At 35.1% G+C, this 14,914-nt stretch overlaps 1 protein-coding gene across 6 annotated transcripts in view; it reads right to left on the bottom strand.

The window, feature by feature from the left end:
* MYO6 (myosin VI) overlaps positions 1–14,914 on the bottom strand; it is a 101,438-nt gene that overhangs the window by 16,277 nt on the left and 70,247 nt on the right. For 5 of the 6 annotated variants that reach the window (XM_084203727.1, XM_084203728.1, XM_084203729.1 and 2 more), the window contains exons 19-28: positions 11,603–11,641; positions 9,844–9,937; positions 9,476–9,606; positions 9,286–9,363; positions 8,237–8,366; positions 6,788–6,878; positions 5,408–5,558; positions 3,833–4,041; positions 3,396–3,474; positions 1,507–1,667 (exon numbers count right to left, since the gene is read on the bottom strand). In XM_084203727.1, coding sequence (XP_084059853.1) covers positions 1,507–1,667; positions 3,396–3,474; positions 3,833–4,041; positions 5,408–5,558; positions 6,788–6,878; positions 8,237–8,366; positions 9,286–9,363; positions 9,476–9,606; positions 9,844–9,937; positions 11,603–11,641 — 1,163 coding nt within the window. Of the gene's footprint in view, positions 1–1,506; positions 1,668–3,395; positions 3,475–3,832; positions 4,042–5,407; positions 5,559–6,787; positions 6,879–8,236; positions 8,367–9,285; positions 9,364–9,475; positions 9,607–9,843; positions 9,938–11,601; positions 11,642–14,623; positions 14,721–14,914 lie in introns of those variants that run through there. The other variant, XR_014616087.1, reaches the window with a different exon arrangement.

Raw genomic sequence — 14,914 nt, 5'->3', positions numbered from 1 at the left:
CTGCACAGCAGAACTGTGCTAGCTACACAGTAGAGAAACTGACAGTCAATTATCTCATCATCCATTCTGGGATTACACAAGAAAGACCAATGCCAAAATCACCTATGAGGAGTAGGAAACACAGTGGAGATTAGAACTTCACTGACAGAAAAGTTACTGAATTCTCTGAGCTCTTGTCTATTGCTTCCCTTCTTTCATATTTAAGAGAACTCTGCCAGGTCACAACACGAGAGTGACTTCGTGTTTACCTTCAAGGTATTGCACCAAAATCCAGACAGGGAAAGTGGTGAGGCACTGGAACAGGCTTCCCAGGGAAGCTGTGGCTGCCCCAACTCTGAAGGTGTTCAAGACCAGCTTGGATGGGGCTCTGAGCTACCTAGTCTAATGGAAGGTGTCCCTGACCATGGCAGGGGGTTGGAATGAGATGATCTTCAAGGTCCCCTTCCAAACCAACCCAAACCATTCTGATTCTGTGAATGGAGCATGTCAGTCTCAATAAGAGACAATATGACAGCTATTGTAGTACTGAGGGAAAAAACACAACTGTTTCAGTGGAACTGTCTAAAAGTAATATTGAACGTGACAAAAAATTACCCACCTATGTCAAATAGGCATACAGTTATTAAAGAAAAGTATGTATCTAGATGAAATTTGGGTAGCAAAAGAAACACATCTGGGAGCTTGAAATTCCATGGCAACACAAGGGATTTTCTTGCACTCATTTCAACAACAAGCTGAGTAGAATCATATTAATGAATTCACCAATTATGTGATCATGTTCATAGGTCCCTTTATGCAACCTGACCAATAAGTACCATTTTTATTGGAACTTCTAAGCTGCTTTTAAGGCATCACCTTTTACACATGAAGAGTTCTTGCTCTGTAGACAGACAATGTGGTTCTGTGCATCAAAAGTTAAGTTCTTCTTATTGCACATCAAAAACTGACACAAAACAAGACTAACACTTAACATTTGACCCTATCTATGTTAGATATTTTCATTCCACTTGAAAAAAACTTATCAGTCGGGGCCCAGAAAGTATTTTTATTTCTGCAGTCAAAAGGGGCTCCTTGTTTAAAAAAAAATACCACACAATTTCACTGTACAAATGGAACCATTAAGTCCTAGCAAAGATGCCTTTTATTATTACTTACCACAGAAGAAATTCTATTCCCTACTTTAAATGAAGTTATAAAAATCAGAATTCTAAGTTTGCCATCCTTGTTAGAACTCAAAAAAAGAAAGAGAACTGCAGACAAATACACAAGCACCTACAAAATTACTGATGTAGAAAGATGCAAAATTAAGAAAGTCTAAGAAAAAGCAATCTATTTTTAACAAATTTCAAATTTAATTTGAAAAACATTCTAATACACTGACTTAAAAGCTCCATTTAATGAACACAAAGCTCCATTAACCAAACAAGAGCATAGTCTTCTCAAAGTGATCAGGATAGGGGAAAAAAAAAACTATAGAGAGGAAAATGTAACTCCTTAACTCCATACCTGCGCAGACCTATATCGAGCTGAGCTTCATCACTGATGAGTTCTGCCTCGCTCTGGGCAATTCTCATGGCAAGCTCGTGGTCACGACGCTCCTGTTCAAGCACTGCCTGGTGCTGCGTTTCCTCCTCTCGTTCTCTAGCTAGCTGAGCCTCAATTTCAGCCTGTTTTAGAATAAGACACCTTTAACCTTACCCAATAACAAACAAAATGCCACATAAGCAATAATAGAAAAAAATGCTATCTTGTATATTAGCTTTTGAAAAACATACAGTTTACAGAACTGAAAAATTAACAGCATTAGTATTAGTTTGACCCAAGAAAAATGAAACAGCTACAAACTGAATCTTGGTTTTCATATAGTTTATCAAATATTGTCCACCACTTATATTACCTTTTTTAATAAAGTGACAAGTAATTCTTATTTATTTTTTTTAAATATATGAATTATTTTGTTCATTATTATAAAAATTAATGTTCAGAAGTTTTCAGAATCATTAAAACTCTAACGAAACAGAGACTATGGCTACTCCTCCATAGCACTAACACAATACTTCCTTGATATTCTGCTCTTGGCATCACAGGACTTTGTAATAGGCACTACTTTGGATATAGGTCTGAATTTCATTTTGAAAAGGGATTAAGACAGACACTGGAATTCTCTGTGGAACTGATCTAACTTTGAATTTAAGCAAATGGTAAAACTTCCAACTTAGTGCAGTGCAGGAGCAATTCAAATATACTGTATCTGCAGAGCCGAACAACAGCAGCAGTTTACCATCATTACTCCACAAAAAGCCTTGCACACACAGTAAATAAAACAGGACCATCCAATTCATACCTTCAAAAGGCACACACACCAAGTTTTAGCAGTGCCCAAAAATTAACAAAGGAAACAAAGCTGCTTCCCACTCATCATTGTGAAGTTGCACTACTAAAACAATAAAAACTGTACAGTTACACCAGTGATTTACCTTATGAATCTCATTTTAGATTATCTGATAAAACCAGGAGGAAAGATAATGAGAAAGTAATTGTATGTGGGAGAATGAAACACCTTACAGGATTATGTATCCACTTGGATCCAAACACAGCAATTTAAAGTAAAAGTGTAAATTACATTCTGCATTGCAGATATCCACAGCTCAGAAACCAAGCAACATTGATAAAGACAGTCACTATAGATTTTCTTTTTCTCATAAGGCTGCTATCCCAGGTCACCCAAGCAATCTCCAACAAAAAAGGAAAAGAGGAATATAGGGGCCAAACACACCTCAGAATGAGAGGTCATTGTGAAATCAGTAAGAATTGCCATAAATCAAGGGGAAAGGTGGAGGAGTGAGGTTTGAGCTGCATGTATTTAGTGTACATGAATGCAGCCAAAGAAGCTACCAAGCACAGTCCTGCATCCTCTCATTATTACCAATATTCTGAAAGTGTTTGCAGTTAAGCAAGTAAACACAGTCCAAGTCAGGATGTGACTTTAGTAAAAGAATGCCAAACTTGCCTGACATGGACCACCTACAAAACCTTCAAAGGCCAAACTAGTATTCTCCAACGTTGCATATTTTTACAATAACTTTAAAAACCTTTTAAAAACACACGTACCTCCACTCAGAATACCTGAATTTGCATGGGAACTAGAAATAGGTGATCAGTCTTGGCATACCCTAAACATGACATTTGCCTTATATTTACTAATAAAGCAACACTGGTGAATGACTCTGAGAAATGCATTTATAGAAAGAAGCCATTAGACTCAGTGGAGAACATAAGATTCTACAAAAAAGATTTATAAATAAGTAAATGAATACAAGAAAACAAACCCACAACCCCAAAACCACCACAATAACAAGAAATCCCCCAAAGCCACACACAGCTAAAGCATTAACCTGAATACGCTTTTCTTCTTCTCCCCTCTTCTTTCTCTCTTCCTCTTCCTGTTTTCTCTTTGCCTCAATCTCAGATTTCCTATTACATAAAAGGAGAAGAAAATGAAAACATGTTATTATGACACATGTGAACAAGAAATACAAAGTCTCTTTCATAAAACTGATTGGTAATCCAAAAATCAGTACAGTCCTGATGACAGGATACTACATGTAAGTCATGAAATTTTTCAAGTTCATCTGTATTTCCAGCTGCATCATATAATTTCTTCAATATGCTCTTCCGTCACTTGCCCTATAAATCACTGGAAAATTAAATGCACAGAAATACAATCCAAGTGACTCTCTAAGTGAAGGTGTATCAAAAACAACTTCATTAAAAAGCCTTCCTGTTTTCTTCTCATTCTATAACCAGCAATTTATTAAAATTCAAGACTCACAGGCGTCTTTCCTCTTCTTCCTTCCTTCGTTTTTGGTCTTCCTCTTCACGTCTCTTTCTTTCTTTTTCCATTTCCTCCTGGATGCGTCGGAGTCTCTCTGCTTCATCCTCTTGCTGCTTCTTCTTTTGTAGTGCACTTAGAAGCTGCTCTGAGCTTTTAACTAAAGCATCATATTCTTTCTGTATCTGTTCTCTAGTCATTATAGTGGTCTGCAAAAATAATAAGGGGACAATCCTTTTTTATTTTTACTTCACTTTTGAAAGCATATACTTTAAAAATATTAAGTGAAATCACTGAGCATGATACTTAAATCATATATACACCAAAGGGTTGGGAAGCTTGAGTCAGTTCTTCCCTTTCTTTCTAAAATCCTGAGGACCGATTCCTCTCCCCTCTCCTATAAAACCATACAGTCATCTCCATTTCATCACTGAAATTAACTTCTTTTCAAAACATACCTTCATATTTTCAATCTTGCAGTTTTAAGCAACAGAAATTAATTCTTAACATGCCAGGATGGAAATTAAGGCCTTCCCATGTATATTTTGCATTGTGCTCTTATCTTCACCACATCTCTGTTTTTATGTCATAGCATAAAACAGTTTTTCTTAATATTTCTGGTAGCACTCAGAAAAAATACTACACTGTGTTTTGCCTAACTTTTTCTAAAAAGTTATTAGTAACCAATTACGGGTTGAAAATGCTTCAAAAATAGCCTTTGCTAGACACGTTTTCAAACTTTATTGACAGGTACAATTTAATTTCATTTTACAATTCACATCTTACTAATAAAACTGCAATATGGGGAGTTTGCTGACCTTTTCTGATAGTGTATCATGATGATAATCAAATTATCTAATTTTTATTAGAAAAGAGAACCCTAAGTTGACAGGTTAACTCTACCATCTTTTCAACAGTGATTTCATATAGAGAAGTCTTAATATGGTCTTAACACTAAGAAAGCTATAATATTGCATGAAGCTTGAATTCAAGAAACCAAATTTTTTCTAACATTAATAAATGCCAGTGTGCTTTCATTTTGTTTTTGTGCTTCTGTGGTAAGAAAGAGAGGACTACAGACCTGAGGCATAATCAGCAAGCTGAATTCTCTACTACCACGTCTGAAAAACCTCATAACTGGAAATGTCTTTACTCCATAATAAATGTCTTTATTCTGTGATAAATGCCTTGTTTCAGCCCTTATTAAGTTAAAATATTGGTAATGGCAATTGGTATTCTGATAATGGTAATAATGGTAATTGGTATTCCAATAATGAAAGCATCAAACAACTTATCGACAACACTTGTCTCGTAATATCAACATGCATTTTTTCTTTAAAACCTTCAGTGCCAATTTTGACACACAGCTACCAAAGTCACATGCACCTATTTTCAGGATTCACTTCAGTTATATTTACAAATAATTTTAAAAAGGAATTACCCAATGACTGAAAATTAAGACCACTATATTAAAGTATATTTTCTATTAAGAAAAATGCATTGGCCTTCTCCTAAGGTTAAGCTTTTAAAAGATTCCAGAGCCAAGATACTATTTCTCTCATTATTATCACATACCTTAATTTTGGTCATTGAAGCATCAATAGAAGCCTCCAACTCCTTGACCTGCTTGCTTGTCTCTGCTTTCCCCTCCTTCAGAGCACTTACTACTTCATTAAATTTATCAAGTCTCTTCTTCAGTGTACGTACTTTTATCAGGCCATCAATGCTGTGAAGGTAAGACAGCTTATTTGCTTATTTGAAATGATTTTGGAAAGTGATATTTTTAAAACTCCACAAGTCACTCTTGTAAAAAAGGTAGACAGGGAGAGAAGTTATACCTTCTGGCAAAACATTCCCTCTTTGTTGAAATTCGAACATTATCACATCAAGCAACTAAGCAATGGAGCCTTTTCCAAGCAGTAACTAAAATTACTTAGCAGACAGTGACTCTAAATGGAAAAAATGCATTTTTTTGCATTTTGTTTTGAGAATTAATTTGGGTTGGCTTTTTGTTGTTTTTTTTTTTTTTTTTCACAGTAATAAAACATTAGTACTGGAGGATTTTAACTGGAAAGGATAAAGGCTGAGTAGCGCTACTTATTCAAAAAGCAGTAATGGAATGAATCAGGTAAAACTCAACTACACAGCATTACATCCAAGAATGAACACAGTCATTACATCCCAAAGGAGTGAGAAAACAAGGTTGGGGAAGAGTTCAGGAAAACTCAAGAGTTTTTTTAAGAACCACTATTGAAGGCCCCACACAGAAGTTACAACTCTCCAGACAATCTTCCTAAACAGAAATCACTGTACTGGGATTTGCAAATCAACACACAGAATTAGAAACTAAATCAAATCATTAAAGATGAACACCAACTAGCTCAAAAATGAAAAAAAAACTCAGAAATGCCAAGATTCAAAATGAAACAGATTTCTCAAAGGATGTAAAAGAATTTATAAGAAGCCTGCAACTAGAACAGAGTCGCGTCTCTGTCAAAGAACATTAAGGTGTCAGCAGAGCCTAATTATTGAAGTCGTTTTTCCATCAGTATTCCCTGCAATCAGCTAATGGAATTAATTTCAAGAGGAGACAAGACAGTTATTATTTCTAAGATAAAAGGTTCCTATAAAGGAAGGTGTGAACCGGTAAAGGACAACAATTAACGAGCTTAAATTAAATTAGACAAACAATAAAAAATTTCTAAAACCAAGGTTGTCACTGAAGGATTTTATGAACAAAGAGCTAAAGAAATATCTTTAGGAAAGGTTCAGAATTAGTCTATTCATCCTTGGGAAGGAGTGAAGGAACACAGAGCCTCTTAGTCTCCTTCAATTGTACTCAGCATCATTTTATGATTTCAGATAGATTTAGTTAAGTAAAGTAAACCTCTTCTTACAGTCACAAGAAAATATTATTTAAAACATATTTTCTTCAACCAAGGAATATCTTCTTACCGTGGTTTGTGCTTTCTCTTGCAAAGCCACATACGAATAGTCTTTTGTATTTTAATGCAGGCACTGGCTCGATATTTTATCTTATTTTTCACTGTAAACACACAGAAGATAGAATCTTAATGTTTTATACAGTTTAACACAACTTCTATCTTCCTTACACATTTGATGTCTTAAAACTGTATGCAGACTATGTGTGCCTTTTTCTATATTGGAACCACAACATTTAAGAAACAGAAAATAGCAGAATTCATAATCTTGGGCCAGGCACAAAGGCTCTCACCCAAACCCAACAGGAACAATGAAACGTGTGCACACTCACACACCCCTTCAGATTCACAGATATCAGTAACTTTTGTTGAAAGTCAGAGGCTCTAGCAAGCAGGAAACACTCAGCTTGAGGTCTTAGTCCTGTGTTGAAGAGTAATCAAGAAGCCAGTAACTACTAGAGATAATAAAGTGGCTGCCACTCACTGAGCATTTCTGTACAATGCTGGAATGGAAAAAAAACAAAGAACAAAACCTCTAGCTTTTCTTTTAAATACAGTCTTCATCTAAAGACTCTAACTAAATGATTGAGACCAGGAGGCAAGTTAAACAGAGAATCAAGACATTGGCATATGCATGTGAGCTGAGTATTTTAGAAGTGCAACAATAAGTGAGTTTTTACAGATTTACTAGAGAAAATGCAGATGCTTGTGGGTCCAGACTGCCTTTAGCACAGAGTTTGTGAGCAGTGATGTTAACCACTGGACTTTAATGGTCACAAAGAGGCACGCTACTTCTTGTTTATCTGTTTCAGCTTTGTATTGGGAATAAAACTAGCTTCTTATTTCCCATAAAATACTACAAAGAAATAATAATCAATATTATTTCCCTTTTATTGTTTCCACTTTTTGCACATGGTGACATACTTTCTATCCTGTCCTTCTGAAAAAAACAGACTTAATGGCATAAATGTCTAGATCAAACCCAAGATTTTAGTGTTTCAATCTCTGATGCTTGAAATCTCATAAGAATTCAGAAATTCTATTTGCTTCACTATAAACAGCAAAAAATAATAATCTATCAGTGACAGACTGTGCTGGCCAAAATGCACAGCCATGTGTGCACTGGCATAAGGCCTTTATTCTTTTCTTCCCCATTCTAATGCAGTTTTCACCCTCCGTGTTATCAGAGATTGCTGATATTCTGCATCAGACCCTTCCCCATCTCCCAGCTACCTTTTCTGAAGCACATCTCAAGTGCCAATCCGTATTCCACACCACCTTATTCCTACTCTGCACAGTAAACTTCAAGAAAAATCCCACCAACTTTGAAATCAGTTACTCAGAGTTCAGTATGTAACCATCGGCTGGCTATACATGTCCTTGGCCACATTTCAAGGTGTTAATAATTGCTTTGCTGTATTTTTAACCAACATTTTGAGTTAATGAAACATAAAACACATACATTTAATCACTGAGAGAGAACACCATTGAACTTTTTTCCAACGACTGCAGATAAGCCAGCGATTCACTCGTTTAACCAGCTCTGCTAAGTGATCCGGATCAGACTTCATTATCTGATCGAATTCTGCAAACTGAATGACAATTAAAACAAGTTTTACTTATTATAGGAGGACAGAGAGTGTTAGACATTATTGTTTAAGATCATGCTGAATTAAAAAATTTAACATAACTGTATATCATTATATCAGCTTTCAATTAAAGTCAACAGATAAATTTTATTACACTTTATTGTTTAATGATAACAGAAATTACAACTGCAGATTTTTCCTATGTTTATTTTATAGATGTCCAACACTTGGCATTTTGAATAATAGACCTATTTACTAATCACCAAAAATATTTATCGTTAAAATTTTTAAAAATCAATAGTTTGTCTACATCCTGGAAATGAACTCTGGCCTTCCACAACTTCAAGACACATCTAATTATATATATACCTGTGGAAAAAATAAAAGCTGAAAGCACTTCTCAATTTTTAACCTTTGTATAAGTTTCCCATTGAAGGCAACATTTTCTGAAAATCCTGCACTTCTGCTTTTCAGTAATTATAAGACAGGAAGAACATTTTTCTGGGATTACAATAATTTGCCTTTCTCATCACAATAGCTCTCAACTTATCTCCTTAATCTGAATAGACGCAGCAATGCTCAGAATCACAGAAAGAGATTTCAGTTATCAACAGATTTCACTAGAAAATATTTCTTCTTGGCTCTGACTTCCTCTTTTTAATAGTCAACATAATTCTTGGAATACAAACATTGCATTAGAAATACTGTAGCATCAGCAACAAGACTATAAACCCAATTATATTCATAAAAATTTTGTGGTTTATTCAAAGAAAATGAACAAAATTATTTATACAAATCCTGGGCAACTTTATTTAGGTTGGACACACTTTTATCAATGTGTTAAACAATGTCCCTTTCAAATGTCCTTTCAAACTGAAATTATTCTAAGATTCATAATCATGAACTCCAAGAAAAAGATTACCTTGCCGGGTCTAAAAAACACCTTGGTTAGTCCGAATTTGTAATCATTTTCATTCAGTCCCAGGGCTTTAAATAGGGCCTGAAACACAGAAAACAGAAAGGATTAAATCCTGCCTCCTTCAAAGAAACACAAAAACCAACATCACAATATATTTTCTCTTCTGGATGATACAGAATAATTATTTTCTTACTTTGCAAAAAAGCCTAGGGTCCAGTCGAGCCAATTTTTCAGGCAAGTATTTCTTGTACATATTGTATAGTTCATGAAATGAAGCTCGTGACGGGAAACCACCTTGCATCAAATCCAGAACTGACACCATCCCTAAATTCACAGAGACATATACACAAAAGCTGGGATCAGTAACATGCAAATTAAGCAGTGAATTTTATGATAAACAGTGAGTAGGTTTATGACTAAAAATCTAAATATCTGTTTATAAGGCATAAATAACCTACCTTCTAGAAAACAACTTAAGCAAGGAAATACTGCTTTCATCCCACATATTTCAAACTTATGGTAATAGTAACCACCAAAGTAAAAATCAGAGGCATCCATTACCTGAACACTGAAGCTGAGAGAGAATCTGTCCTCCTTCAAAATGATGACTTGTCATCTTTAGATTAGGTTTGATACAGCGAATAAAGCTCGACCCCTATGACCAAAGCAAAAAGTTAGCAAAATACACAGATTTTTAAAACTCCTAAAATAACAGTTAATTATTTAAGACTTACGGGGGGGGGGGGGGAAAGATACAAAATAAAAGTATTCTAAAGGAGAAATGCTGACATTATCATAGAATCATGGCATGTTATGATTATCTTTAAGGCTCACTGTTGGAGTGAGCCTTAAAGATAATCAAGTCCCAACACCATCCTTTTTCTCTCACATATCAGTTTTGCACTGTAACCTTGATCTTGATGTAACTGATCTCAATGCTAAAGCTATTAATTGGATTGTCAATTCTGTTGAATTTTCACTCAACTATTTCTCCTTAACAATGTATACAATCTATTATTTATGACTCTAGATCCTACTACCCTCAATATCTTCCACAGTCACAACACTAAAATGTCCCAGAGTTCACATGAGCAAACCAGACTCCTGACATCAGAATCACGCCAGATGAACCTGACCTTCCTTAATTTCTACTTTTTACAACTTCCTTTGGCTCACAGCTTCCTGATGTTGTTCCAGTCTGCTCCTCTGTTATGACCACATGTGTTACAGTTTTGACCACTGCTCTCTCTGATCATTTCACATTCATCAAGGATAAAATTTTGCCAAGCACTAGACAATTATTCAGATTTTCCTGTAACAGGTGACTGCTAATGACAACTTTGCATATACTAAAAGAAAATTGGAACTGAGAAAACATAGTATTAAACCCGATTTGTAGCATATTCTCTCTTTTTCCATCTCTCAGCTGAGAATGAGACAGCACCTGCCAAGGGAACTCTACATTAACAATATCTCCTCAATCATGGATTAGCTAAACTCAAGAGTACAGCAAGCCTGGCCACACACTTTTTTCCCAGGACTTTTCTCAGGTTCCAGAATGTTCTGGGTGAAACAGATCATCCTTCAGACTGGTCTCATGACTACAGTAAAATCTTATATGCTGGCTATACTCCAAGCACCCCACTGCTTTGTTTCCCTTGATTTTCCACCCTTTTTCTTTTTTTGACAGTGCATAACCTAATATCTATAATTGGTTAGAACATGTGGTCAAAAGAAACAACACTGTGCTCCTACAACTCTGAGTTCTAAAATAAAATAGCATGTTGTACATGGAGAATTTCACAAACTATCTAACTACATCAGCCAAATTAACAAATATTCATTAGGGGACTCAGTTTCTTTGACCATCTGTGCATTTACAGCCTATTAGAAAAAGCAAAATGAAAAAATATATTTTTAATGATGGAACATTAAAAAAAATTAATAATAAATTACTTCTTAAATAACTTACTTCTAAGAAACATTTCTAAATTTTCTGAAAATTAGTCATCAATAGTCATCAATAACCAATGCACAGAAAGAAGTAAAAGTGACAAAAAAGGAGACTGCAGCACAGACAGATTTCACATTGCTTATTCAGTTTTTTAACTTTCATTCTACAACCTTTTTGAAGGTGGTGGGTGTCCCTTTTTCCAGTAAATAAATAACCATTACATGCACTGGAAGATATTCCCAAAATGCCACATAGCTGCAACTCTAAAGCAATTACTAATCACATTTACTGTAAGCACTAATATTGAGATGATCTATTTTGCCTTACGTCAGAAAACTGTGAACCTTCATCTGTATATATACTTACAGTGCTGTGAAGCTTCTCAAGAAGCAAATTTAACTGAGTCTGTAAAAGAAAACAGGTATTTCAAGAGCCTTACCATGGCATGTACAGAAATATTCACACCAAAGAGAGGTACAGCATTACTGCATGCATGTTCATTGTTAGTGAGACAGAACTGATAAACCAAACATTCACCAATTTTAATAGACAAAACCATGCAAGTGTGCATGAATGGCCCTCAGGAAATTTGTTGTACAACAATACTGCATGGACTAGTCACTTATTACAACATAGTTATCAAAAAAAACATGCACCTCCATTTGTAAAAATAAAAAATAATTACTATAAAATAAAATTATTTTTAAAAAATTTAGACCAATCAGCAATCATTTTTAAAAAACACACTGAAAATTTGTGAAATCCCAAATTTAATCTATAACAAGCATTATTTGTGTGTTACATGATTAACACAAAGTATATTCTTAGGCTTTTCTTCTGGGTTTTTTGAAGTTTTGTCAACATTTACCTGCAATAATCTATTTCTATTTCCAAACTTCCAACTTTTTAATTCTCTATTGATGACACAAAACCACAATTTTAAAATGACATTTGCTGATGCTACATTTAAAGATACTGTGACGAGGAAAGACTGCAATACTACTATTATTTGGAATCAAGTCCTCAGAATAACAAGAGACTTAAAGCTATCAGAGAAAACAGTTTAGAATTGCTATTGAAAGTAAGGACTTAAAATATTCCAAAACCACATCAGAAAAATAGGAATATTTTTACTTTAGAGGTTTGTCTGTTTTGCCACGTATGTTACTACTAGGCCAGCCTTTCTAATTTATTAGCAAACTTTAAGTATATAGACTGCAGCAATACAAAATTCAGTATATCCTAACATATTCATTTTCAGTACTATGAGCAAAATTCAAAGGATCTGACTTTTAACTAAATTTTTTTTAGTCAGATCTTTCAATTACCTTGAATCCAAGAAATAAGATCTGTATGGGTAGTGTGCATCACCTACAGCTGCCAGTTGTCCCTCTGGTAGATAAAACTGGTTTGGGATTTTTTAAACTTAATATGGATATGGTTAGGAAGAGTGCCACAAGAAGCATGACAAACACTAATAACCTCCTGCTCAGTTCTCACTTACACATACTGTTTATATTTCAACTTGATCATAATAATTATGTTTTCTTAAGTCAGAAACACTTAAGTTTGCAACAGACAGACTAATTTCCATCACCAGAATGCATTTCTGCTTGAGGAAAAATACCCCTTCCTTATACTCTGTGATTTGACAAGAAATAAACCAGAGACATTCTCAGGTATTTCTCCAACAAAATGTGTAAATTTTGCTACATTTTAATTTACATATTTTACACATTTTAATGTGTAATATTGCTAAAACTACTGCTCTTTGAATTGTCACAATTTAATTCATCATTAGCATAAGGTAAAATCATCTCAAATAATCTTGAAGAGATCCGATGATAAATTAATCATTATTTTCTCAACTGATTAATGAGAATAAATTTTAATTAGTTATAAGGAAGGGACATGTGAAGGATTTCATAAAGAGAAGTCCCTGCAACATCATCTAGTAATTGATATAATTAGAAGAAGTTCTAATTTCAGTAGTTCAGAAGACTGACTTACAAATTAATGCACAAAGAATTCTTATTCTTAAAGAGATGAAATATGTAGTAAGATAAAAGACATTATTTTGATGTCATCTGAAGTGGAATTTTCAAGGCTATTAGTGTTCATCAGCATCACATGCTGTGTCTGGGAAGGTAATACTAAATGAATTACTGGAAGTAACACATACATTCAAAATGCCATGAAACTTGAAAACACTGAAAGAATTATAGATTGATGGGCCAGATCCAAGGAGGACATTAGTTGTGTTCTAGGTGGAGAGGTGAATACCAAAGTTCCAAAGGAAATCCAAAAAAATTCCCCACAAAATTTCTACTTCACTTTAAAAATGCCTCCCTTTTTAATTCACCTCTCCTTGGGCAGTGGTATAATGCACAAGACTGCATCACCAAATGTGGGGTGCTAAATCCAAGAGAAATTGAAAATCCAGATGGAAGGAAGAGGAAACAACCTCTAAAGTTCCTCCAGTTGATTTCATTTTGAAAATACAGCTCTAAAAACTTGTGGATCCTAGCTTCATTTAAAGCAGACTCATGGCTGCAGGGTTTTCTCAAGACATGTACGCAACTTTTCAGACCACCTGATGATCATGTATTTTATATTAAACCAATTACTACTCTTTAATTCAACAACTGCTATGGAATAGGAAGGAGTTAAAAAGAATCATCAGAGCAAAACTCAAGAGAGCAGTCCGCCCAACTCCCAGTTAAATGCCAAAACCACCACCTTACAAGTCAGGCTCTGTATTCTACTCTTCCTGGCCCCATAAAAATTTTATTTCTGACTACTTAACCAAACAACTCCAGAAAGGTGTAATGAGAACACCCCTTCTCAGACTAATCAATATCTTGGTGCTCACTACAGGAAATAAAATAGCCATAGAGCACTGAATACAGTATAGACTTGAAGCAGAATACTATTGCTATAAAAAGCAAGTGTGCTGCTACCATATCCTTCCTGTTCTTCAGACCCTGCACTTTTAGAGAACAGTTCCAAATGCTAGCTACAAAATATGATTATGCAAGAAGGAATTTCTCTCGCGGTCCTGATCCAGTACCTAACCTTTGATATGGGGCAGAAATGCAGAAACACTCTTCTGCTACTGGCAGTGTCACACTCAATGTGCAAGGTTTTTGGATTATCTAAGATACTTGCATTCCCCAGGGACTGTGTAAGGTGTAAGGAGTCTAGCTAGGAATATATGAGGTAGGTTTTTGGTGGCCTTAGGTGAGATAGCATATCAAAACTGTTTCAGCACTTGACTTGAAGGCATACAAATCCTCCATTGGATCTGGCCCAGATGTGTTGAAAAGAGCTCCTGCTGAAATTGCTGCAGCTCTACCAACTGTAAATCCATGAGACTGAAAAATTTACCTGCAGCCCACGATGTGCCTGCTTTTCATCTCTTAATTCCCCTATTGTTCTCTTTCTAGCCATCCTGTGCTGGAATAGTCCAGCTAAAATAAAACTGCTGAATGAGAAAGGGATGCAGAAAACATTTGGAGAAGACAAGGTTTGAAGGTCAGCTTTATAACATCAGAAGAAAGGAGAAAATTAGGAGAAGCATCAGATTCAGGTATTGAGAAAGGAAACATTCAGCACAATGAATATCTTCCTGCGTAAGCCAAGACTAAGTATATATTTCAGAAAAGGAAAAACTATGGT

This window comes from Fringilla coelebs (genome assembly GCF_963513975.1).
Source record: "Fringilla coelebs genome assembly, chromosome: 3".
NCBI classification, from domain to species: domain Eukaryota; kingdom Metazoa; phylum Chordata; class Aves; order Passeriformes; family Fringillidae; genus Fringilla; species Fringilla coelebs.
Note: the sequence above shows the minus strand (reverse complement) of the source record. Positions and strands in the feature narration are given on the sequence as shown.